This window comes from Salvelinus fontinalis, chromosome 21, assembly GCF_029448725.1.
Source record: "Salvelinus fontinalis isolate EN_2023a chromosome 21, ASM2944872v1, whole genome shotgun sequence".
Taxonomy (NCBI): Eukaryota; Metazoa; Chordata; class Actinopteri; order Salmoniformes; family Salmonidae; genus Salvelinus; species Salvelinus fontinalis.
Genome location: NC_074685.1, coordinates 481492 through 505953, shown reverse-complemented (window position 1 = coordinate 505953; position 24462 = coordinate 481492). Strand labels below are relative to the sequence as shown.

General features: G+C 56.0%; 1 protein-coding gene across 1 annotated transcript in view; it reads left to right on the top strand.

Annotated features, from left to right (window-relative positions):
- LOC129818032 (methyl-CpG-binding domain protein 2-like) overlaps positions 1-24462 on the top strand; it is a 163833-nt gene that overhangs the window by 25543 nt on the left and 113828 nt on the right. The window contains exon 2 of the mRNA XM_055873558.1: positions 15264-15426. Within this exon, the coding sequence (XP_055729533.1) occupies positions 15264-15426 (163 nt within the window). The remainder of the gene's footprint in view (positions 1-15263; positions 15427-24462) is intronic.

Below are 24462 nucleotides of genomic sequence, written 5' to 3'. Positions count from 1 at the left end.
GTCTCTCACTCCCTCTACCACGGTTCTCTAGTCTCTCACTCCCTCTACCACGGTTCTCTAGTCTCTCACTCCCTCTACCACGGTCCTCTAGTCTCTCACTCCCTCTACCACGGTCCTCTACTCTCTCACTCCCTCTACCACGGTCCTCTACTCTCTCACTCCCTCTACCACGGTCCTCTACTCTCTCACTCCCTCTACCACGGTTCTCTACTCTCTCACTCCCTCTACCACGGTTCTCTAGTCTCTCACTCCCTCTACCACGGTTCTCTAGTCTCTCACTCCCTCTACCACGGTTCTCTAGTCTCTCACTCCCTCTACCACGGTTCTCTACCCTCTCACTCCCTCTACCACGGTTCTCTAGTCTCTCACTCCCTCTACCACGGTCCTCTGCTCTCTCACTCCCTCTACCACGGTCCTCTGCTCTCTCACTCCCTCTACCACGGTTCTCTAGTCTCTCACTCCCTCTACCACGGTTCTCTAGTCTCTCACTCCCTCTACCACGGTTCTCTAGTCTCTCACTCCCTCTACCACGGTTCTCTAGTCTCTCACTCCCTCTACCACGGTCCTCTGCTCTCTCACTCCCTCTACCACGGTTCTCTACTCTCTCACTCCCTCTACCACGGTTCTCTACTCCTCTCTTCCCCTTATTTTTCACAACCACTTTGCTGTGTAACTTTACTGCTGCACATGCAAATTAGCATGCTAGCTAAGCTATCTATGGGGGAAATATAGCCTACATGTTTAGAACGATAGCTGACATTTCACAGGGCAGTCTAGAAAGTTGACAGAGTTTGGTATCTTGCTTCATAAGCCTTCTTTGTTTGATTGAGCATGACTTCACTATTAGTTTCTCTAGTCCTCTCTGCACGAAGAACAGCTAACCACTGTGGAATTCCACACCCTCAAACCCTCTCACCAGTGATCTGTGTGGTACAGCCAGCCAGTCAGAGTGGGCTGGGTTGTGTTTGTCTCGGTTCTCTCTGAAAAGGCGTTGTGTGTGTGTCTCTGGTTCCGCATTGACTCATCGCTGAGTCATGTAGCGGGCCTAGCTCCTAGTCACCTACCCACTCGCTCCTGAGACGCTTCAAGGTCACACAAACACACACTCATCTGTGTCCTTCCGACCGCCGGTCACAGATCGACGTGCATAGCGATGAGTCACAGAGCTGGTCACAGAGCTAGGCGCTCGCTCGTCTGCACATGAGATGAGTTAGGCCGAGGTGGAGACTGAGCTAAACGGAGAGGCAGTGGTGGTCAGACCACCTCTCGCATGGTTTTCAACGGTCTTTCGGTTAAGTGGGGGTCTGAGTCACACAACGTCACGGTTTTATGCTTTGGACCTCGATGACGGACGGCTGAAACCCTGTAGAATCGTCAGAATACCAAATAGAAAATGTCAGCCGATGTTCTAGTCAGAGGCTCTTGTTTCCTGTTTCAAGATGAGTGTTTTCCTTCTTGTTGTTGCTGGTTCTGGATTTACAGCGACCATCTGTGTGTTGTCTACTGTGTGAGCCAGCTGTTTAAAAGGACTCTATTGTAGGCCTTGGTCTGAAGAGGAAATGCTTTTTTCTATATTGACCAACCTGCCCGGGTTAAGGATGTGATCACATCCATTCTCTCTCTCTCAACACTGACTGAGTTTATCCTCAGGAAATAACCCCAGACATCCCAGTCACCCTGACTGTCCGTCCAGTCACCCTGGCCGTCCGTCCAGTCACCCTGACCCTGACTGTCCGTCCAGTCACCCTGGCCGTCCGTCCAGTCACCCTGGCCGTCCGTCCAGTCACCCTGACCCTGACTGTCCGTCCAGTCACCCTGGCCGTCCGTCCAGTCACCCTGGCCGTCCGTCCAGTCACCCTGACCCTGACTGTCCGTCCAGTCACCCTGGCCGTCCGTCCAGTCACCCTGGCCGTCCGTCCAGTCACCCTGGCCGTCCGTCCAGTCACCCTGACCCTGACCGTCCGTCCAGTCACCCTGACCCTGACCGTCCGTCCAGTCACCCTGACCCTGACCGTCCGTCCAGTCACCCTGACCCTGGTCGTCCGTCCAGTCACCCTGGCCGTCCGTCCAGTCACCCTGACCCTGACCGTCCGTCCAGTCACCCTGGCCGTCCGTCCAGTCACCCTGACCCTGACCGTCCGTCCAGTCACCCTGGCCGTCCGTCCAGTCACCCTGGCCGTCCGTCCAGTCACCCTCACCCTGGCCGTCCGTCCAGTCACCCTCACCCTGGCCGTCCGTCCAGTCACCCTCACCCTGGCCGTCCGTCCAGTCACCCTCACCCTGGCCGTCCGTCCAGTCACCCTCACCCTGGCCGTCCGTCCAGTCACCCTCACCCTGGCCGTCCGTCCAGTCACCCTCACCCTGGCCGCCCGTCCAGTCACCCTGGCCGCCCGTCCAGTCACCCTCACCCTGGCCGCCCGTCCAGTCACCCTCACCCTGGCCGCCCGTCCAGTCACCCTCACCCTGGCCGTCCGTCCAGTCACCCTGGCCGCCCGTCCAGTCACTCTGGCCGTCCGTCCAGTCACCCTCACTCTGGCCGTCCGTCCAGTCACCCTCACCCTGGCCGTCCGTCCAGTCACCCTCACCCTGGCCGTCCGTCCAGTCACCCTCACCCTGGCCGTCCGTCCAGTCACCCTCACCCTGGCCGTCCGTCCAGTCACCCTGGCCGCCCGTCCAGTCACCCTGGCCGTCCGTCCAGTCACCCTCACCTTGGCCGTCCGTCCAGTCACCCTCACCCTGGCCGCCCGTCCAGTCACCCTCACCCTGGCCGCCCGTCCAGTCACCCTCACCCTGGCCGTCCGTCCAGTCACCCTCACCCTGGCCGTCCGTCCAGTCACCCTGGCCGTCCGTCCAGTCACCCTGGCCGCCCGTCCAGTCACTCTGGCCGTCCGTCCAGTCACCCTCACCCTGGCCGTCCGTCCAGTCACCCTCACCCTGGCCGTCCGTCCAGTCACCCTCACCCTGGCCGTCCGTCCAGTCACCTCACCCTGGCCGTCCGTCCAGTCACCCTCACCCTGGCCGTCCGTCCAGTCACCCTCACCCTGGCCGTCCGTCCAGTCACCCTCACCCTGGCCGTCCGTCCAGTCACCCTGGCCGCCCGTCCAGTCACCCTGGCCGTCCGTCCAGTCACCCTCACCCTGGCCGTCCGTCCAGTCACCCTCACCCTGGCCGTCCGTCCAGTCCCCCTGGCCGTCCGTCCAGTCCCCCTGGCCGTCCGTCCAGTCCCCCTGGCCGTCCGTCCAGTCCCCCTGGCCGTCCGTCCAGTCACCCTGGCCGTCCGTCCAGTCACCCTCACCCTGGCCGTCCGTCCAGTCACCCTCACCCTGTCCGTCCGTCCAGTCACCCTCACCCTGTCCGTCCGTCCAGTCCCCCTGTCCGTCCGTCCAGTCCCCCTGTCCGTCCGTCCAGTCCCCCTGTCCGTCCGTCCAGTCACCCTGGCCGTCCGTCCAGTCACCCTCACCCTGGTCGTCCGTCCAGTCACCCTGGCCGTCCGTCCAGTCACCCTCACCCTGGCCGTCTGTCCAGTCACCCTCACCCTGGCCGTCTGTCCAGTCACCTTGGCCGTCTGTCCAGTCACCCTGGTCGTCCGTCCAGTCACCCTGGCCGTCTGTCCAGTCACCCTCACCCTGGCCGTCTGTCCAGTCACCTTGGCCGTCTGTCCAGTCACCCTGGCCGTCCGTCCAGTCCCCCTGGCCGTCCGTCCAGTCACCCTCACCCTGGCCGTCCGTCCAGTCACCCTGGCCGTCCGTCCAGTCACCCTCACCCTGGCCGTCCGTCCAGTCACCCTGGCCACCCGTCCAGTCCCCCTGGCCGTCCGTCCAGTCACCCTCACCCTGGCCGTCTGTCCAGTCACCCTGGCCGTCCGTCCAGTCCCCCTGGCCGTCTGTCCAGTCACCCTGGCCGTCCGCCCAGTCACCCTGTCCGTCCGTCCAGTCCCCCTGTCCGTCCGTCCAGTCACCCTGTCCGTCCGTCCAGTCACCCTCACCCTGGCCGTCCGTCCAGTCACCCTGGCCGTCCGTCCAGTCACCCTCACCCTGGCCGTCCATCCAGTCACCCTCACCCTGGCCGTCCGTCCAGTCACCCTCACCCTGGCCATCCGTCCAGTCACCCTCACCCTGGCCGTCCGTCCAGTCACCCTGGCCGCCCGTCCAGTCACCCTGGCCGTCCGTCCAGTGACCCTCATTCTGTCCGTCCGTCCAGTCACACTCTCCCTGGCCGTCAGTCCAGTCCCCCTGGCCGTCCGTCCAGTCACCCTGGCCGTCCGTCCAGTCACCCTCACCCTGGCCGTCCGTGTAGTCACCCTCACCCTGGCCGTCCGTCCAGTCACCCTCACCCTGGCCGTCCGTCCAGTCACCCTCACCCTGGCCGTCCGTCCAGTCACCCTGGCCGTCCGTCCAGTCACCCTCACCCTGGCCGTCCGTCCAGTCACCCTCACCCTGGCCGTCCGTCCAGTCACCCTCACCCTGGCCGTGCGTCCAGTCCCCCTGGCCGTCCGTCCAGTCACCCTCACCCTGGCCGTCCGTCCAGTCACCCTGGCCGCCCGTCCAGTCACCCTGGCCGTCCGTCCAGTCACCCTCACCCTGGCCGTCCGTCCAGTCCCCCTGGCCGTCCGTCCAGTCCCCCTGGCCGTCCGTCCAGTCACCCTGGCCGTCCGTCCAGTCACCCTCACCCTGGCCGTCCGTCCAGTCACCCTGGCCGTCCGTCCAGTCACCCTGGCCGTCCGTCCAGTCACCCTGGCCGTCCGTCCCCCTGGCCGTCCGTCCAGTCACCCTGGCCGTCCGTCCAGTCACCCTCACCCTGGCCGTCCGTCCAGTCACCCTGGCCGTCCGTCCAGTCACCCTCACCCTGGCCGTCCGTCCAGTCACCCTCACCCTGGCCGTCTGTCCAGTCACCCTCACCCTGGCCGTCTGTCCAGTCACCTTGGCCGTCTGTCCAGTCACCCTGGCCGTCCGTCCAGTCCCCCTGGCCGTCCGTCCAGTCACCCTCACCCTGGCCGTCCGTCCAGTCACCCTGGCCGTCCGTCCAGTCACCCTCACCCTGGCCGTCCGTCCAGTCACCCTGGCCGCCCGTCCAGTCCCCCTGGCCGTCCGTCCAGTCACCCTCACCCTGGCCGTCTGTCCAGTCACCCTGGCCGTCCGTCCAGTCCCCCTGGCCGTCTGTCCAGTCACCCTGGCCGTCCGCCCAGTCACCCTGGCCGTCCGTCCAGTCCCCCTGTCCGTCCGTCCAGTCACCCTGGCCGTCCGTCCAGTCACCCTCACCCTGGCCGTCCGTCCAGTCACCCTCACCCTGGCCGTCCGTCCAGTCACCCTCACCCTGGCCGTCCGTCCAGTCACCCTCACCCTGGCCGTCCGTCCAGTCACCCTCACCCTGGCCGTCTGTCCAGTCACCCTCACCCTGGCCGTCCGTCCAGTCACCCTGGCCGCCCGTCCAGTCACCCTGGCCGTCCGTCCAGTGACCCTCACCCTGTCCGTCCGTCCAGTCACCCTCACCCTGGCCGTCCGTCCAGTCCCCCTGGCCGTCCGTCCAGTCCCCCTGGCCGTCCGTCCAGTCACCCTCACCCTGGCCGTCCGTCCAGTCACCCTGGCCGTCCGTCCAGTCACCCTCACCCTGGCCGTCCGTCCAGTCCCCCTGGCCGTCCGTCCAGTCACCCTGGCCGTCCGTCCAGTCACCCTCACCCTGGCCGTCCGTCCAGTCACCCTGGCCGTCCGTCCAGTCACCCTGGCCGTCCGTCCAGTCACCCTGGCCGTCCATCCTGTCACCCTCACCCTGTCCGTCCGTCCAGTCCCCCTGTCCGTCCGTCCAGTCCCCCTGTCCGTCCGTCCAGTCCCCCTCACCCTGGCCGTCCGTCCAGTCACCCTCACCCTGGCCGTCCGTCCAGTCACCCTGGCCGTCCGTCCAGTCACCCTCACCCTGGCCGTCCGTCCAGTCACCCTGGCCGTCCGTCCAGTCACCCTCACCCTGGCCGTCCGTCCAGTCACCCTCGCCGTCTGTCCAGTCACCCTGGCCGTCTGTCCAGTCACCCTGGCCGTCCGTCCAGTCCCCCTGGCCGTCCGTCCAGTCACCCTCACCCTGGCCGTCCGTCCAGTCACCCTGGCCGTCCGTCCAGTCACCCTCACCCTGGCCGTCCGTCCAGTCACCCTCACCCTGGCCGTCCGTCCAGTCACCCTCACCCTGGCCGTCCGTCCAGTCCCTCTGTCCGTCCGTCCAGTCACCCTCACCCTGGCCGTCCGTCCAGTCACCCTGGCCGCCCGTCCAGTCCCCCTGGCCGTCCGTCCAGTCACCCTCACCCTGGCCGTCTGTCCAGTCACCCTGGCCGTCCGTCCAGTCCCCCTAGCCGTCCGTCCAGTCCCCCTGTCCGTCCGTCCAGTCACCCTGGCCGTCCGTCCAGTCACCCTCACCCTGGCCGTCCGTCCAGTCACCCTCACCCTGGCCGTCCGTCCAGTCACCCTCACCCTGGCCGTCCGTCCAGTCACCCTCACCCTGGCCGTCCGTCCAGTCACCCTCACCCTGGCCGTCCGTCCAGTCACCCTGGCCGCCCGTCCAGTCACCCTGGCCGTCCGTCCTGTCACCCTCACCCTGTCCGTCCGTCCAGTCACCCTCACCCTGGCCGTCCGTCCAGTCCCCCTGTCCGTCCGTCCAGTCACCCTGGCCGTCCGTCCAGTCACCCTCACCCTGGCCGTCCGCCCAGTCACCCTCACCCTGTCCGTCCGCCCAGTCCCCCTGTCCGTCCGTCCAGTCACCCTGGCCGTCCGTCCAGTCACCCTCACCCTGGCCGTCCGCCCAGTCACCCTGGCCGTCCGTCCAGTCACCCTCACCCTGGCCGTCCGTCCAGTCACCCTCACCCTGGCCGTCCGCCCAGTCACCCTCACCTTGGCCGTCCGCCCAGTCACCCTGGCCGTCCGCCCAGTCACCCTCACCCTGGCCGTCCGTCCAGTCCCCCTGGCCGTCCGTCCAGTCCCCCTGGCCGTCCGTCCAGTCCCCCTGGCCGTCCGTCCAGTCACCCTCACCCTGGCCGTCCGCCCAGTCACCCTCACCCTGGCCGTCCGCCCAGTCACCCTCACCCTGGCCGTCCGCCCAGTCACCCTGGCCGTCCGCCCAGTCACCCTGGCCGTCCGTCCAGTCCCCCTGGCCGTCCGTCCAGTCACCCTCACCCTGGCCGTCCGTCCAGTCACCCTCACCCTGTCCGTCCGTCCAGTCCCCCTGTCCGTCCGTCCAGTCACCCTCACCCTGGCCGTCCGTCCAGTCCCCCTGGCCGTCCGTCCAGTCACCCTGGCCGTCCGTCCAGTCACCCTGGCCGTCCGCCCAGTCACCCTCACCCTGGCCGTCCGTCCAGTCACCCTGGCCGTCCGCCCAGTCACCCTCACCCTGGCCGTCCGTCCAGTCACCCTCACCCTGGCCGTCCGTCCAGTCCCCCTGTCCGTCCGTCCAGTCACCCTCACCCTGGCCGTCCGTCCAGTCACCCTGGCCGCCCGTCCAGTCACCCTGGCCGTCCGTCCAGTCACCCTCACCCTGGCCGTCCGTCCAGTCCCCCTGGCCGTCCGTCCAGTCACCCTGGCCGTCCGTCCAGTCACCTTGGCCGTCCGTCCAGTCACCCTGGCCGTCTGTCCAGTCACCCTCACCCTGGCCGTCCGTCCAGTCACCCTCACCCTGGCCGTCCGTCCAGTCACCCTGGCCGTCCGTCCAGTCACCCTCACCCTGGCCGTCCGTCCAGTCACCCTCACCCTGGCCGTCCGTCCAGTCCCTCTGTCCGTCCGTCCAGTCACCCTGGCCGTCCGTCCAGTCACCCTCACCCTGGCCGTCTGTCCAGTCACCCTGGCCGTCCGTCCAGTCACCCTGGCCGTCCGTCCAGTCCCCCTAGCCGTCCGTCCAGTCCCCCTGTCCGTCCGTCCAGTCACCCTGGCCGTCCGTCCAGTCACCCTCACCCTGGCCGTCCGTCCAGTCACCCTCACCCTGGCCGTCCGTCCAGTCACCCTCACCCTGGCCGTCCGTCCAGTCACCCTCACCCTGGCCGTCCGTCCAGTCACCCTCACCCTGGCCGTCCGTCCAGTCACCCTGGCCGCCCGTCCAGTCACCCTGGCCGTCCGTCCTGTCACCCTCACCCTGTCCGTCCGTCCAGTCACCCTCACCCTGGCCGTCCGTCCAGTCCCCCTGTCCGTCCGTCCAGTCACCCTGGCCGTCCGTCCAGTCACCCTCACCCTGGCCGTCCGCCCAGTCACCCTCACCCTGTCCGTCCGCCCAGTCCCCCTGTCCGTCCGTCCAGTCACCCTGGCCGTCCGTCCAGTCACCCTCACCCTGGCCGTCCGCCCAGTCACCCTGGCCGTCCGTCCAGTCACCCTCACCCTGGCCGTCCGTCCAGTCACCCTCACCCTGGCCGTCCGCCCAGTCACCCTCACCTTGGCCGTCCGCCCAGTCACCCTGGCCGTCCGCCCAGTCACCCTCACCCTGGCCGTCCGTCCAGTCCCCCTGGCCGTCCGTCCAGTCCCCCTGGCCGTCCGTCCAGTCCCCCTGGCCGTCCGTCCAGTCACCCTCACCCTGGCCGTCCGCCCAGTCACCCTCACCCTGGCCGTCCGCCCAGTCACCCTGGCCGTCCGCCCATTCACCCTGGCCGTCCGTCCAGTCCCCCTGGCCGTCCGTCCAGTCACCCTCACCCTGGCCGTCCGTCCAGTCACCCTCACCCTGTCCGTCCGTCCAGTCCCCCTGTCCGTCCGTCCAGTCACCCTCACCCTGGCCGTCCGTCCAGTCCCCCTGGCCGTCCGTCCAGTCACCCTGGCCGTCCGTCCAGTCACCCTGGCCGCCCGTCCAGTCACCCTCACCCTGGCCGTCCGTCCAGTCACCCTGGCCGTCCGCCCAGTCACCCTCACCCTGGCCGTCCGTCCAGTCACCCTCACCCTGGCCGTCCGTCCAGTCCCCCTGTCCGTCCGTCCAGTCACCCTCACCCTGGCCGTCCGTCCAGTCACCCTGGCCGCCCGTCCAGTCACCCTGGCCGTCCGTCCAGTCACCCTCACCCTGGCCGTCCGTCCAGTCCCCCTGGCCGTCCGTCCAGTCACCCTGGCCGTCCGTCCAGTCACCTTGGCCGTCCGTCCAGTCACCCTGGCCGTCTGTCCAGTCACCCTCACCCTGGCCGTCCGTCCAGTCACCCTCACCCTGGCCGTCCGTCCAGTCACCCTGGCCGTCCGTCCAGTCCCCCTGGCCGTCCGCCCAGTCACCCTCACCCTGGCCGTCCGTCCAGTCACCCTGGCCGTCCGTCCGTCCAGTCCCCCTGTCCGTCCGTCCAGTCACCCTGGCCGTCCATCCGTCCAGTCACCCTGGCCGTCCGTCCAGTCACCCTCACCCTGGCCGTCCGTCCAGTCACCCTCACCCTGGCCGTCCGTCCAGTCCCCCTGTCCGTCCGTCCAGTCACCCTGGCCGTCCGTCCAGTCACCCTCACCCTGGCCGTCCGTCCAGTCACCCTCACCCTGGCCGTCCGTCCAGTCACCCTCACCCTGGCCGTCCGTCCAGTCACCCTCACCCTGGCCGTCCGTCCAGTCACCCTCACCCTGGCCGTCCGTCCAGTCACCCTCACCCTGACCTTCCGTCCAGGCCCCCTGGCCGTCCGTCCAGTCACCCTCACCCTGGCCGTCCGTCCAGTCACCCTCACCCTGGCCGTCCGTCCAGTCACCCTCACCCTGGCCGTCCGTCCAGTCACCCTCACCCTGGCCGTCCGTCCAGTCACCCTCACCCTGGCCGTCCGTCCAGTCACCCTCACCCTGACCGTCCGTCCAGGCCCCCTGGCCGTCCGTCCAGTCACCCTCACCCTGGCCGTCCGTCCAGTCACCCTCACCCTGGCCGTCCGTCCAGTCACCCTCACCCTGGCCGTCCGTCCAGTCACCCTCACCCTGGCCGTCCGTCCAGTCACCCTCACCCTGGCCGTCCGTCCAGTCACCCTCACCCTGGCCGTCCGTCCAGTCACCCTCACCCTGGCCGTCCGTCCAGTCACCCTCACCCTGACCGTCCGTCCAGGCCCCCTGGCCGTCCGTCCAGTCACCCTCACCCTGGCCGTCCGTCCAGTCACCCTCACCCTGGCCGTCCGTCCAGTCACCCTCACCCTGGCCGTCCGTCCAGTCACCCTCACCCTGGCCGTCCGTCCAGTCACCCTCACCCTGGCCGTCCGTCCAGTCACCCTCACCCTGGCCGTCCGTCCAGGCCCTACCACTCCACTACCCCATTTCACTCATACTCAGCTCACCAGTCATTTTGTAGGGTAATAAAGACACTCTCCATTTTGTTCTCCGCTATCATCATTGCTCAAGAAATACTGGCCAATTTCTCTTCTGATATTACTATAGCCAGGAAGAGAGACTTGAGTAGTAGTGAGGAGGTTAGAGTGCCAAGACAACAACCTCTCCTTGAACGTCAGCGAGACAAAGGCGCTGACTACAGGAAAAGGAGGGTTGAACAGGTCCCCCGTTTACATCGACGGGGCTGAAGTGGAGTAGGTCCAGAGTTTCAACTTCCTCGGTGTCCACACCTCAAAGGACCTATCATGGTCCTAACACACCAACACAGTCGTGAAGAGGGCCTGACAACGCCCCCCCCCAGGAGGCTGGAAATATTTGGCACAGGCCTTCAGATCCTGCTTGGCATCTAACTTCAAGGCACTACAGAGGGCAGCACGTACGGCCCAGTACATCACTGGGGCCAAGCTTCCTGCCATCCAGGACCTTTTAAACCAGGTGGTGTTAGAAGAAGGCACAGCCAACCAAGCTGTAGACTGTTCTCTCTGGTACCTCTAGCTGTAGACTGTTCTCTCTGGTACCTCTAGCTGTAGACTGTTCTCTCTGGTACCTCAAGCTGTAGACTGTTCTCTCTGGTACCTCACGCTGTAAACTGTTCTCTCTGGTACCTCACGCTGTAAACTGTTCTCTCTGGTACCTCTAGCTGTAGACTGTTCTCTCTGGTACCTCTAGCTGTAGACTGTTCTCTCTGGTACCTCTAGCTGTAGACTGTTCTCTCTGGTACCTCTAGCTGTAGACTGTTCTCTCTGGTACCTTTAGCCGTAGACTGTTCTCTCTGGTACCTCTAGCTGTAAACTGTTCTCTCTGGTACCTCACGCTGTAAACTGTTCTCTCTGGTACCTCACGCTGTAGACTGTTCTCTCTGGTACCTCACGCTGTAAACTGTTCTCTCTGGTACCTCGAGCTGTAGACTGTTCTCTCTGGTACCTCTAGCTGTAGACTGTTCTCTCTGGTACCTCACGCTGTAAACTGTTCTCTCTGGTACCTCGAGCTGTAGACTGTTCCCTCTGGTACCTCTAGCTGTAAACTGTTCTCTCTGGTACCTCACGCTGTAAACTGTTCTCTCTGGTACCTCTAGCTGTAGACTGTTCCCTCTGGTACCTCTAGCTGTAAACTGTTCTCTCTGGTACCTCTAGCTGTAAACTGTTCTCTCTGGTACCTCTAGCTGTAGACTGTTCTCTCTGGTACCTCAAGCTGTAGACTGTTTCCTCTGGTACCTCTAGCTGTAAACTGTTCTCTCTGGTACCTCTAGCTGTAGACTGTTCTCTCTGGTACCTCACGCTGTAAACTGTTCTCTCTGGTACCTCGAGCTGTAGACTGTTCTCTCTGGTACCTCACGCTGTAGACTGTTCTCTCTGGTACCTCACGCTGTAGACTGTTCTCTCTGGTACCTCACGCTGTAAACTGTTCTCTCTGGTACCTCACGCTGTAAACTGTTCTCTCTGGTACCTCTAGCTGTAGACTGTTCTCTCTGGTACCTCAAGCTGTAGGCTGTTCTCTCTGGTACCTCACGCTGTAAACTGTTCTCTCTGGTACCTCACGCTGTAAACTGTTCTCTCTGGTACCTCTAGCTGTAGACTGTTCCCTCTGGTACCTCTAGCTGTAAACTGTTCTCTCTGGTACCTCTAGCTGTAGACTGTTCTCTCTGGTACCTCTAGCTGTAGACTGTTCTCTCTGGTACCTCGAGCTGTAAACTGTTCTCTCTGGTACCTCGAGCTGTAGACTGTTCTCTCTGGTACCTCGAGCTGTAAACTGTTCTCTCTGGTACCTCGAGCTGTAGACTGTTCTCTCTGGTACTTCTAGCTGTAGACTGTTCTCTCTGGTACCTCTAGCTGTAGACTGTTCTCTCTGGTACGCTGGGCCCTACCCCCACACGCTGGGCCCTACCCCCACACGCTGGGCCCTACCCCCACACGCTGGGCCCTACCCCCACACGCTGGGCCCTACCCCTATTATCTATCATGTTGCATTGTCACTTTACCCCTACCTACAGTATACTGCTGTTACTGTCTATTATCCATCCTTTACCCCTACCTACAGTATACTGCTGTTACTGTCTATTATCTATCCTTTACCCCTACCTACAGTATACTGCTGTTACTGTCTATTATCTATCCTTTACCCCTACCTACAGTATACTGCTGTTACTGTCTATTATCTATCCTTTACCCCTACCTACAGTATACTGCTGTTACTGTCTATTATCTATCCTTTACCCCTACCTACAGTAGACTGCTGTTACTGTCTATTATCTATCCTTTATCCCTACCTACAGTATACTGCTGTTACTGTCTATTATCTATCCTTTACCCCTACCTACAGTATACTGCTGTTACTGTCTATTATCTATCCTTTACCCCTAGCTACAGTATACTGCTGTTACTGTCTATTATCTATCCTTTACCCCTACCTACAGTATACTGCTGTTACTGTCTACTATCTATCCTTTACCCCTACCTACAGTATACTGCTGTTACTGTCTTATCTATCCTTTACCCCTACCTACAGTATACTGCTGCTACTGTCTATTATCTATCCTTTACCCCTACCTACAGTATACTGCTGTTACTGTCTATTATCTATCCTTTACCCCTACCTACAGTATACTGCTGCTACTGTCTATTATCTATCCTTTACCCCTACCTACAGTATACTGCTGTTACTGTCTATTATCTAACCTTTACCCCTACCTACAGTATACTGCTGTAACTGTTTATTAGCCCCTGGTCCAGCCTGGTCTGGTGTGAGGAGGAAGCTAGTCCCTGGTCCAGCCTGGTCTGGTGTGAGGAGGAAGCTAGTCCCTGGTCCAGCCTGGTGTGAGGAGGAAGCTAGTCCCTGGTCCAGCCTGGTCTGGTGTGAGGAGGAAGCTATCCTCTGGTCCAGCCTGGTCTGGTGTGAGGAGGAAGCTAGCCCCTGAGTTCCTCCATGCTGTAATGCAGCTGATGTGTTTCTATAACAACAGTTCTTGCTCCTCTAACCACCCTGTTGACCACAAGCAGGAAATCAGGAGGCAAATCTAATCTCAACTACTCAGTGCCATGGATGCTTGCTGTCTAACGCGCATGGATATCTTTTTCTCTGGCCTGAAGGCGTCTGTGGTGCTGACAAGAACAGGGTCGGTCATGTTCAGCACAAAATGCTCTGAAATGGAACGAGAAGGCACACTATCTGACCTGGTTCAGTAAGAACGGCTTGTTTTCTGTTTTGCTACGGTATGCCCTAATGAACACGACCCAGGAGAAGGAGATGGGAGGAATTGTCTGCCTGATGGGTTTGGCCAAGGGTTATGTTTCTGGGTTGTGATGCAATTGATCCTCTTGCCACATAAGATGGTCCTTTCTGCTGCCTTTAAACGTTTCCTCCAACCTGAGAACTAGTCAAGGGTTTCTTATGTTGACAGCCCCACTGCCATGACATAATGAGACTGGCAGCTCTGCTATTAATATAGCCCCCCACTACATGACATAATGAGACTGGCAGCTCTGCTAGTAATACAGCCCCCCACTACCATGACATAATGAGACTGGCAGCTCTGCTATTAATACAGCCCCACTACCATGACATGAGACTGGCAGCCCTGCTATTAATACAGCCCTACTACCATGACATAATGACACTGGCAGCTCTGCTATTAATATAGCCCCCCACTACCATGACATAATGAGACTGGCAGCTCTGCTATTAATACAGCCCCACTACCATGAAATAATGAGACTGGCAGCTCTGCTATTAATACAGCCCCACTACCATGACATAATGAGACTGGCAGCTCTGCTATTAATACAGCCCCACTACCATGACATAATGAGACTGGCAGCCCTGCTATTAATACAGCCCCACTACCATGACATAATGAGACTGGCAGCTCTGCTATTAATACAGCCCTACTACCATGACATAATGACACTGGCAGCTCTGCTATTAATATAGCCCCCCACTACCATGACATAATGAGACTGGCAGCTCTGCTATTAATACAGCCCCACTACCATGAAATAATGAGACTGGCAGCTCTGCTATTAATACAGCCCCACTACCATGACATAATGAGACTGGCAGCTCTGCTATTAATACAGCCCCACTACCATGACATAATGAGACTGGCAGCCCTGCTATTAATACAGCCCCACTACCATGCCATAATGAGACTGGCAGCTCTGCTATTAATACAGCCCCACTACCATGAAATAATGAGACTGGAAGCCCTGCTATTAATACAGCCCCACTACCATGCCATAATGAGACTGGCAGCTCTGCTATTAATACAGCCCCACTACCATGACATAATGAGACTGGCAGCTCTGCTATTAATACAGCCCCACTACCATGCCATAATGAGACTGGCAGCTCTGCTATTAATACAGCCCCACTACCATGACATAATGAGACTGGCAGCCCTGCTATTAATACAGCCCCACTACCATGCCATAATGAGACTGGCAGCTCTGCTATTAATACAGCCCCACTACCATGCCATAATGAGACTGGCAGCTCTGCTATTAATACAGCCCCACTACCATGACATAATGAGACTGGCAGCCCTGCTATTAATACAGCCCCACTACCATGCCATAATGAGACTGGCAGCTCTGCTATTAACACAGCCCCACTACCATGACATAATGAGACTGGCAGCCCTGCTATTAAAACAGCCCCACTACCATGACATAATGAGACTGGCAGCTCTGCTATTAACACAGCCCCACTACCATGACATAATGAGACTGGCAGCCCTGCTATTAAAACAGCCCCACTACCATGACATAATGAGATAATACACATTGCTGGCTTTAGTAAAATTGTGAAATAAATGAGCTACATTTCCCTGGTCTCTGTACAACGTTCCTCTCTTGAACGATTGATGCTTTTGAACCTCAACACTAGGTACAGTACACCTATCAGACCTGCTTTTGGACCTCAACACTAGGTACAGTACACCTTATCAGACCTGTTTGTTATCTAACACTGTTGTTGTCCCCCCCCCCTCAGTCCCAAAGGGAAGAAGTTCCGGAGCAAACCCCAGCTGTCCCGTTACCTCGGCAACACGGTGGACCTGGGATGTTTCGACTTCCGAACGGGCAAAATGACGATGCCCAGCAAGATGCAGAAGAACAAACAGAGGCTACGGAATGAGAGCCTCACCATCAACAAGGTACAGGTTAGCCGAGGTCAGGGTCCTTCAGATGTCGTTCACGCCGTTCTCCCAATGGCCTTCTATTTTTCTTTAAACTTTTAGTGAACATTTGAGCAGAGATTCCTATTGAGACCTTTCTATTCTCAGGCCTTTGCTAGCAGTGGTTTTCATGTCTAGTCTGTGTAATTCAATCTTTTTTCTTCACTCACTCATTTCTTCCCAATTATCTCCTTTCTCCCAAAGTGGGCACTTGTTCACTTCCCTTGGACAGGAAGTGACTGGTAAAAGTAATACAGTGGGAACGTCCTCTCTAGCCCATGCCTCTACCAAGCCAATGCTTTTAGATTTGTGGGAAGTAGTCAATGAGTGTACACTTCAGGAGAAAAGGGGATATGATTGCCGGTGGGTTTTCCCCTCAGTGTAGCACAGTATCTGACTGTCCTCTCACCTGCCCTGTCTCCTACCTGTTAGAATGTCCCATCTGTTGAATTCAGTATCTGACTCTCCTCTCACCTGCCCTGTCTCCTACCTGTTAGAATGTCCCATCTGTTGAATTCAGTATCTGACTCTCCTCTCACCTGCCCTGTCTCCTACCTGTTAGAATGTCCCATCTGTTGAATTCAGTATCTGACTGTCCTCTACTCTCACCTGCCCTGTCTCCTACCTGTTAGAATGTCCCATCTGTTGAATTCAGTATCTGACTCTCCTCTCACCTGCCCTGTCTCCTACCTGTTAGAATGTCCCATCTGTTGAATTCAGTATCTGACTCTCCTCTCACCTGCCCTGTCTCCTACCTGTTAGAATGTCCCATCTGTTGAATTCAGTAGCTGACTGTCCTCACCTGCCCTGTCTCCTACCTGTTAGAATGTCCCATCTGTTGAATTCAGTATCTGACTGTCCTCTCCTCTCACCTGCCCTGTCTCCTACCTGTTAGAATGTCCCATCTGTTGAATTCAGTATCTGACTGTCCTCTCCTCTCACCTGCCCTGTCTCCTACCTGTTAGAATGTCCCATCTGTTGAATTCAGTATCTGACTGTCCTCTCCTCTCACCTGCCCTGTCTCCTACCTGTTAGAATGTCCCATCTGTTGAATTCAGTATCTGACTCTCCTCTCACCTGCCCTGTCTCCGACCTGTTAGAATGTCCCATCTGTTGAATTCAGTATCTGACTCTCCTCTCACCTGCCCTGTCTCCTACCTGTTAGAATGTCCCATCTGTTGAATTCAGTATCTGACTCTCCTCTCACCTGCCCTGTCTCCTACCTGTTAGAATGTCCCATCTGTTGAATTCAGTAGCTGACTGTCCTCTCACCTGCCCTGTCTCCTACCTGTTAGAATGTCCCATCTGTTGAATTCAGTATCTGACTGTCCTCTCCTCTCACCTGCCCTGTCTCCTACCTGTTAGAATGTCCCATCTGTTGAATTCAGTATCTGACTCTCCTCTCACCTGCCCTGTCTCCTACCTGTTAGAATGTCCCATCTGTTGAATTCAGTATCTGACTCTCCTCTCACCTGCCCTGTCTCCTACCTGTTAGAATGTCCCATCTGTTGAATTCAGTATCTGACTCTCCTCTCACCTGCCCTGTCTCCTACCTGTTAGAATGTCCCATCTGTTGAATTCAGTATCTGACTCTCCTCTCACCTGCCCTGTCTCCGACCTGTTAGAATGTCCCATCTGTTGAATTCAGTATCTGACTCTCCTCTCACCTGCCCTGTCTCCGACCTGTTAGAATGTCCCATCTGTTGAATTCAGTATCTGACTCTCCTCTCACCTGCCCTGTCTCCGACCTGTTAGAATGTCCCATCTGTTGAATTCAGTATCTGACTCTCCTCTCACCTGCCCTGTCTCCGACCTGTTAGAATGTCCCATCTGTTGAATTCAGTATCTGAATGTCCTCTCCTCTCACCTGCCCTGTCTCCTACCTGTTAGAATGTCCCATCTGTTGAATTCAGTATCTGACTCTCCTCTCACCTGCCCTGTCTCCTACCTGTTAGAATGTCCCATCTGTTGAATTCAGTATCTGACTCTCCTCTCACCTGCCCTGTCTCCTACCTGTTAGAATGTCCCATCTGTTGAATTCAGTATCTGACTCTCCTCTCACCTGCCCTGTCTCCTACCTGTTAGAATGTCCCATCTGTTGAATTCAGTAGCTGACTGTCCTCACCTGCCCTGTCTCCGACCTGTTAGAATGTCCCATCTGTTGAATTCAGTATCTGACTGTCCTCTCACCTGCCCTGTCTCCTACCTGTTAGAATGTCCCATCTGTTGAATTCAGTAGCTGACTGTCCTCACCTGCCCTGTCTCCTACCTGTTAGAATGTCCCATCTGTTGAATTCAGTAGCTGACTGTCCTCTCCTCTCACCTGCCCTGTCTCCTACCTGTTAGAATGTCCCATCTGTTGAATTCAGTATCTGAATGTCCTCTCCTCTCACCTGCCCTGTCTCCTACCTGTTAGAATGTCCCATCTGTTGAATTCAGTATCTGACTCTCCTCTCACCTGCCCTGTCTCCTACCTGTTAGAATGTCCCATCTGTTGAATTCAGTATCTGACTGTCCTCTCCTCTCACCTGCCCTGTCTCCTACCTGTTAGAATGTCCCATCTGTTGAATTCAGTATCTGACTCTCCTCTCACCTGCCCTGTCTCCGACCTGTTAGAATGTCCCATCTGTTGAATTCAGTATCTGACTCTCCTCTCACCTGCCCTGTCTCCTACCTGTTAGAATGTCCCATCTGTTGAATTCAGTATCTGACTCTCCTCTCACCTGCCCTGTCTCCTACCTGTTAGAATGTCCCATCTGTTGAATTCAGTAGCTGACTGTCCTCTCACCTGCCCTGTCTCCTACCTGTTAGAATGTCCCATCTGTTGAATTCAGTATCTGACTGTCCTCTCCTCTCACCTGCCCTGTCTCCTACCTGTTAGAATGTCCCATCTGTTGAATTCAGTATCTGACTCTCCTCTCACCTGCCCTGTCTCCGACCTGTTAGAATGTTCCATCTGTTGAATTCAGTATCTGACTCTCCTCTCACCTGCCCTGTCTCCTACCTGTTAGAATGTCCCATCTGTTGAATTCAGTAGCTGACTGTCCTCTCACCTGCCCTGTCTCCTACCTGTTAGAATGTCCCATCTGTTGAATTCAGTAGCTGACTGTCCTCACCTGCCCTGTCTCCTACCTGTTAGAATGTCCCATCTGTTGAATTCAGTATCTGAATGTCCTCTCCTCTCACCTGCCCTGTCTCCTACCTGTTAGAATGTCCCATCTGTTGAATTCAGTATCTGACTCTCCTCTCACCTGCCCTGTCTCCTACCTGTTAGAATGTCCCATCTGTTGAATTCAGTATCTGACTGTCCTCTACTCTCACCTGCCCTGTCTCCTACCTGTTAGAATGTCCCATCTGTTGAATTCAGTATCTGACTCTACTCTCACCTGCCCTGTCTCCTACCTGTTAGAATGTCCCATCTGTTGAATTCAGTATCTAAATGTCCTCTCCTCTCACCTGCCCTGTCTCCTACCTGTTAGAATGTCCCATCTGTTGAATTCAGTATCTGACTGTCCTCTCCTCTCACCTGCCCTGTCTCCTACCTGTTAGAATGTCCCATCTGTTGAATTCAGTATCTGACTGTCCTCTCCTCTCACCTGCCCTGTCTCCTACCTGTTAGAATGTCCCATCTGTTGAATTCAGTATCTGACTCTCCTCTCACCTGCCCTGTCTCCTACCTGTTAGAATGTCCCATCTGTTGAAATCAGTATCTGAATGTCCTCTCCTCTCACCTGCCCTGTCTCCTACCTGTTAGAATGTCCCATCTGTTGAATTCAGTATCTGACTCTCCTCTCACCTGCCCTGTCTCCTACCTGTTAGAATGTCCCATCTGTTGAATTCAGTATCTGACTGTCCTCTCCTCTCACCTGCCCTGTCTCCTACCTGTTCGAATGTCCCATCTGTTGAATTCAGTATCTGACTGTCCTTTCCCCTCACCTGCCCTGTCTCCTACCTGTTAGAATGTCCCATCTGTTGAATTCAGTATCTGACTGTCCTCTCCTCTCACCTGCCCTGTCTCCTACCTGTTAGAATGTCCCATCTGTTGAATTCAGTATCTGACTCTCCTCTCCTCTCACCTGCCCTGTCTCCTACCTGTTAGAATGTCCCATCTGTTGAATTCAGTATCTGACTCTCCTCTCACCTGCCCTGTCTCCTACCTGTTAGAATGTCCCATCTGTTGAATTCAGTATCTGAATGTCCTCTCCTCTCACCTGCCCTGTCTCCTACCTGTTAGAATGTCCCATCTGTTGAATTCAGTAGCTGACTGTCCTCTCACCTGCCCTGTCTCCTACCTGTTAGAAGGTCCCATCTGTTGAATTCAGTATCTGACTCTCCTCTCACCTGCCCTGTCTCCTACCTGTTAGAATGTCCCATCTGTTGAATTCAGTATCTGACTGTCCTCTCCTCTCACCTGCCCTGTCTCCTACCTGTTAGAATGTCCCATCTGTTGAATTCAGTATCTGACTCTCCTCTCACCTGCCCTGTCTCCTACCTGTTAGAATGTCCCATCTGTTGAATTCAGTATCTGACTGTCCTCTCACCTGCCCTGTCTCCTACCTGTTAGAATGTCCCATCTGTTGAATTCAGTAGCTGACTCTCCTCTCACCTGCCCTGTCTCCTACCTGTTAGAATGTCCCATCTGTTGAATTCAGTATCTGACTCTCCTCTCACCTGCCCTGTCTCCTACCTGTTAGAATGTCCCATCTGTTGAATTCAGTATCTGACTGTCCTCACCTGCCCTGTCTCCTACCTGTTAGAATGTCCCATCTGTTGAATTCAGTATCTGACTCCTCTCACCTGCCCTGTCTCCTACCTGTTAGAATGTCCCATCTGTTGAATTCAGTATCTGACTGTCCTCTACTCTCACCTGCCCTGTCTCCTACCTGTTAGAATGTCCCATCTGTTGAATTCAGTATCTGACTCTACTCTCACCTGCCCTGTCTCCTACCTGTTAGAATGTCCCATCTGTTGAATTCAGTATCTGAATGTCCTCTCCTCTCACCTGCCCTGTCTCCTACCTGTTAGAATGTCCCATCTGTTGAATTCAGTATCTGACTCTCCTCTCCTCTCACCTGCCCTGTCTCCTACCTGTTAGAATGTCCCATCTGTTGAATTCAGTATCTGACTCCTCTCACCTGCCCTGTCTCCTACCTGTTAGAATGTCCCATCTGTTGAATTCAGTATCTGACTGTCCTCTCCTCTCACCTGCCCTGTCTCCGACCTGTTAGAATGTCCCATCTGTTGAATTCAGTATCTGACTGTCCTCTCACCTGCCCTGTCTCCTACCTGTTAGAATGTCCCATCTGTTGAATTCAGTATCTGACTCTCCTCTCACCTGCCCTGTCTCCGACCTGTTAGAATGTCCCATCTGTTGAATTCAGTATCTGACTCTCCTCTCACCTGCCCTGTCTCCTACCTGTTAGAATGTCCCATCTGTTGAATTCAGTATCTGACTCTCCTCTCACCTGCCCTGTCTCCTACCTGTTAGAATGTCCCATCTGTTGAATTCAGTAGCTGACTGTCCTCTCACCTGCCCTGTCTCCTACCTGTTAGAATGTCCCATCTGTTGAATTCAGTATCTGACTGTCCTCTCCTCTCACCTGCCCTGTCTCCTACCTGTTAGAATGTCCCATCTGTTGAATTCAGTATCTGACTCTCCTCTCACCTGCCCTGTCTCCGACCTGTTAGAATGTTCCATCTGTTGAATTCAGTATCTGACTCTCCTCTCACCTGCCCTGTCTCCTACCTGTTAGAATGTCCCATCTGTTGAATTCAGTATCTGACTCTCCTCTCACCTGCCCTGTCTCCTACCTGTTAGAATGTCCCATCTGTTGAATTCAGTATCTGACTGTCCTCTCACCTGCCCTGTCTCCTACCTGTTAGAATGTCCCATCTGTTGAATTCAGTATCTGAATGTCCTCTCCTCTCACCTGCCCTGTCTCCTACCTGTTAGAATGTCCCATCTGTTGAATTCAGTATCTGACTCTCCTCTCACCTGCCCTGTCTCCTACCTGTTAGAATGTCCCATCTGTTGAATTCAGTATCTGACTCTCCTCTCACCTGCCCTGTCTCCTACCTGTTAGAATGTCCCATCTGTTGAATTCAGTAGCTGACTGTCCTCACCTGCCCTGTCTCCTACCTGTTAGAATGTCCCATCTGTTGAATTCAGTATCTGACTCTCCTCTCACCTGCCCTGTCTCCTACCTGTTAGAATGTCCCATCTGTTGAATTCAGTAGCTGACTGTCCTCACCTGCCCTGTCTCCGACCTGTTAGAATGTCCCATCTGTTGAATTCAGTATCTGACTGTCCTCTCACCTGCCCTGTCTCCTACCTGTTAGAATGTCCCATCTGTTGAATTCAGTAGCTGACTGTCCTCACCTGCCCTGTCTCCTACCTGTTAGAATGTCCCATCTGTTGAATTCAGTATCTGAATGTCCTCTCCTCTCACCTGCCCTGTCTCCTACCTGTTAGAATGTCCCATCTGTTGAATTCAGTATCTGACTCTCCTCTCACCTGCCCTGTCTCCTACCTGTTAGAATGTCCCATCTGTTGAATTCAGTATCTGACTGTCCTCTACTCTCACCTGCCCTGTCTCCTACCTGTTAGAATGTCCCATCTGTTGAATTCAGTATCTGACTCTACTCTCACCTGCCCTGTCTCCTACCTGTTAGAATGTCCCATCTGTTGAATTCAGTATCTAAATGTCCTCTCCTCTCACCTGCCCTGTCTCCTACCTGTTAGAATGTCCCATCTGTTGAATTCAGTATCTGACTGTCCTCTCCTCTCACCTGCCCTGTCTCCTACCTGTTAGAATGTCCCATCTGTTGAATTCAGTATCTGACTGTCCTCTCCTCTCACCTGCCCTGTCTCCTACCTGTTAGAATGTCCCATCTGTTGAATTCAGTATCTGACTCTCCTCTCACCTGCCCTGTCTCCTACCTGTTAGAATGTCCCATCTGTTGAATTCAGTATCTGACTGTCCTCTCCTCTCACCTGCCCTGTCTCCTACCTGTTAGAATGTCCCATCTGTTGAATTCAGTATCTGACTCTCCTCTCACCTGCCCTGTCTCCTACCTGTTAGAATGTCCCATCTGTTGAAATCAGTATCTGAATGTCCTCTCCTCTCACCTGCCCTGTCTCCTACCTGTTAGAATGTCCCATCTGTTGAATTCAGTATCTGAATGTCCTCTCCTCTCACCTGCCCTGTCTCCTACCTGTTAGAATGTCCCATCTGTTGAATTCAGTAGCTGACTGTCCTCTCACCTGCCCTGTCTCCTACCTGTTAGAAGGTCCCATCTGTTGAATTCAGTATCTGACTCTCCTCTCACCTGCCCTGTCTCCTACCTGTTAGAATGTCCCATCTGTTGAATTCAGTATCTGACTGTCCTCTCCTCTCACCTGCCCTGTCTCCTACCTGTTAGAATGTCCCATCTGTTGAATTCAGTATCTGACTCTCCTCTCACCTGCCCTGTCTCCTACCTGTTAGAATGTCCCATCTGTTGAATTCAGTATCTGACTGTCCTCTCACCTGCCCTGTCTCCTACCTGTTAGAATGTCCCATCTGTTGAATTCAGTAGCTGACTCTCCTCTCACCTGCCCTGTCTCCTACCTGTTAGAATGTCCCATCTGTTGAATTCAGTATCTGACTCTCCTCTCACCTGCCCTGTCTCCTACCTGTTAGAATGTCCCATCTGTTGAATTCAGTATCTGACTGTCCTCACCTGCCCTGTCTCCTACCTGTTAGAATGTCCCATCTGTTGAATTCAGTAGCTGACTGTCCTCACCTGCCCTGTCTAGCTGTGGTTTAGTGTGGTGTCTACTAGCTGTGGTTTAGTGTGGTGTCTACTAGCTGTGGTTTAGTGTGGTGTCTACTAGCTGTGGTTTAGTGTGGTGTCTACTAGCTGTGGTTTAGTGTGGTGTCTACTAGCTGTGGTTTAGTGTGGTGTCTACTAGCTGTACGGTGGTTTAGTGTGGTGTCTACTAGCTGTACTGTGGTTTAGTGTGGTGTCTACTAGCTGTGGTTTAGTGTGGTGTCTACTGGCTGTGGTTTAGTGTGGTGTCTACTGGCTGTGGTTTAGTGTGGTGTCTACTGGCTGTGGTTTAGTGTGGTGTCTACTGGCTGTGGTTTAGTGTGGTGTCTACTGGCTGTGGTTTAGTGTGGTCTCTACTAGCTGTACTGTGGTTTAGTGTGGTGTCTACTGGCTGTGGTTTAGTGTGGTGTCTACTAGCTGTACTGTGGTTTAGTGTGGTGTCTACTAGCTGTGGTTTAGTGTGGTGTCTACTGGCTGTGGTTTAGTGTGGTGTCTACTAGCTGTACTGTGGTTTAGTGTGGTGTCTACTAGCTGTGGTTTAGTGTGGTGTCTACTGGCTGTGGTTTAGTGTGGTGTCTACTGGCTGTGGTTTAGTGTGGTGTCTACTGGCTGTGGTTTAGTGTGGTCTCTACTAGCTGTACTGTGGTTTAGTGTGGTGTCTACTAGCTGTACTGTGGTTTAGTGTGGTGTCTACTAGCTGTGGTTTAGTGTGGTGTTTACTAGCTGTGGTTTAGTGTGGTGTCTACTAGCTGTGGTTTAGTGTGGTCTCTACTAGCTGTGGTTTAGTGTGGTGTCTACTGGCTGTGGTTTAGTGTGGTCTCTACTAGCTGTACTGTGGTTTAGTGTGGTGTCTACTAGCTGTGGTTTAGTGTGGTGTTTACTAGCTGTGGTTTAGTGTGGTGTCTACTAGCTGTACTGTGGTTTAGTGTGGTGTCTACTAGCTGTGGTTTAGTGTGGTGTCTACTAGCTGTGGTTTAGTGTGGTGTCTACTAGCTGTGGTTTAGTGTGGTGTCTACTAGCTGTGGTTTAGTGTGGTGTCTACTGGCTGTGGTTTAGTGTGGTGTCTACTAGCTGTGGTTTAGTGTGGTGTCTACTAGCTGTGGTTTAGTGTGGTGTCTACTAGCTGTGGTTTAGTGTGGTGTCTACTAGCTGTGGTTTAGTGTGGTGTCTACTAGCTGTGGTTTAGTGTGGTGTCTACTAGCT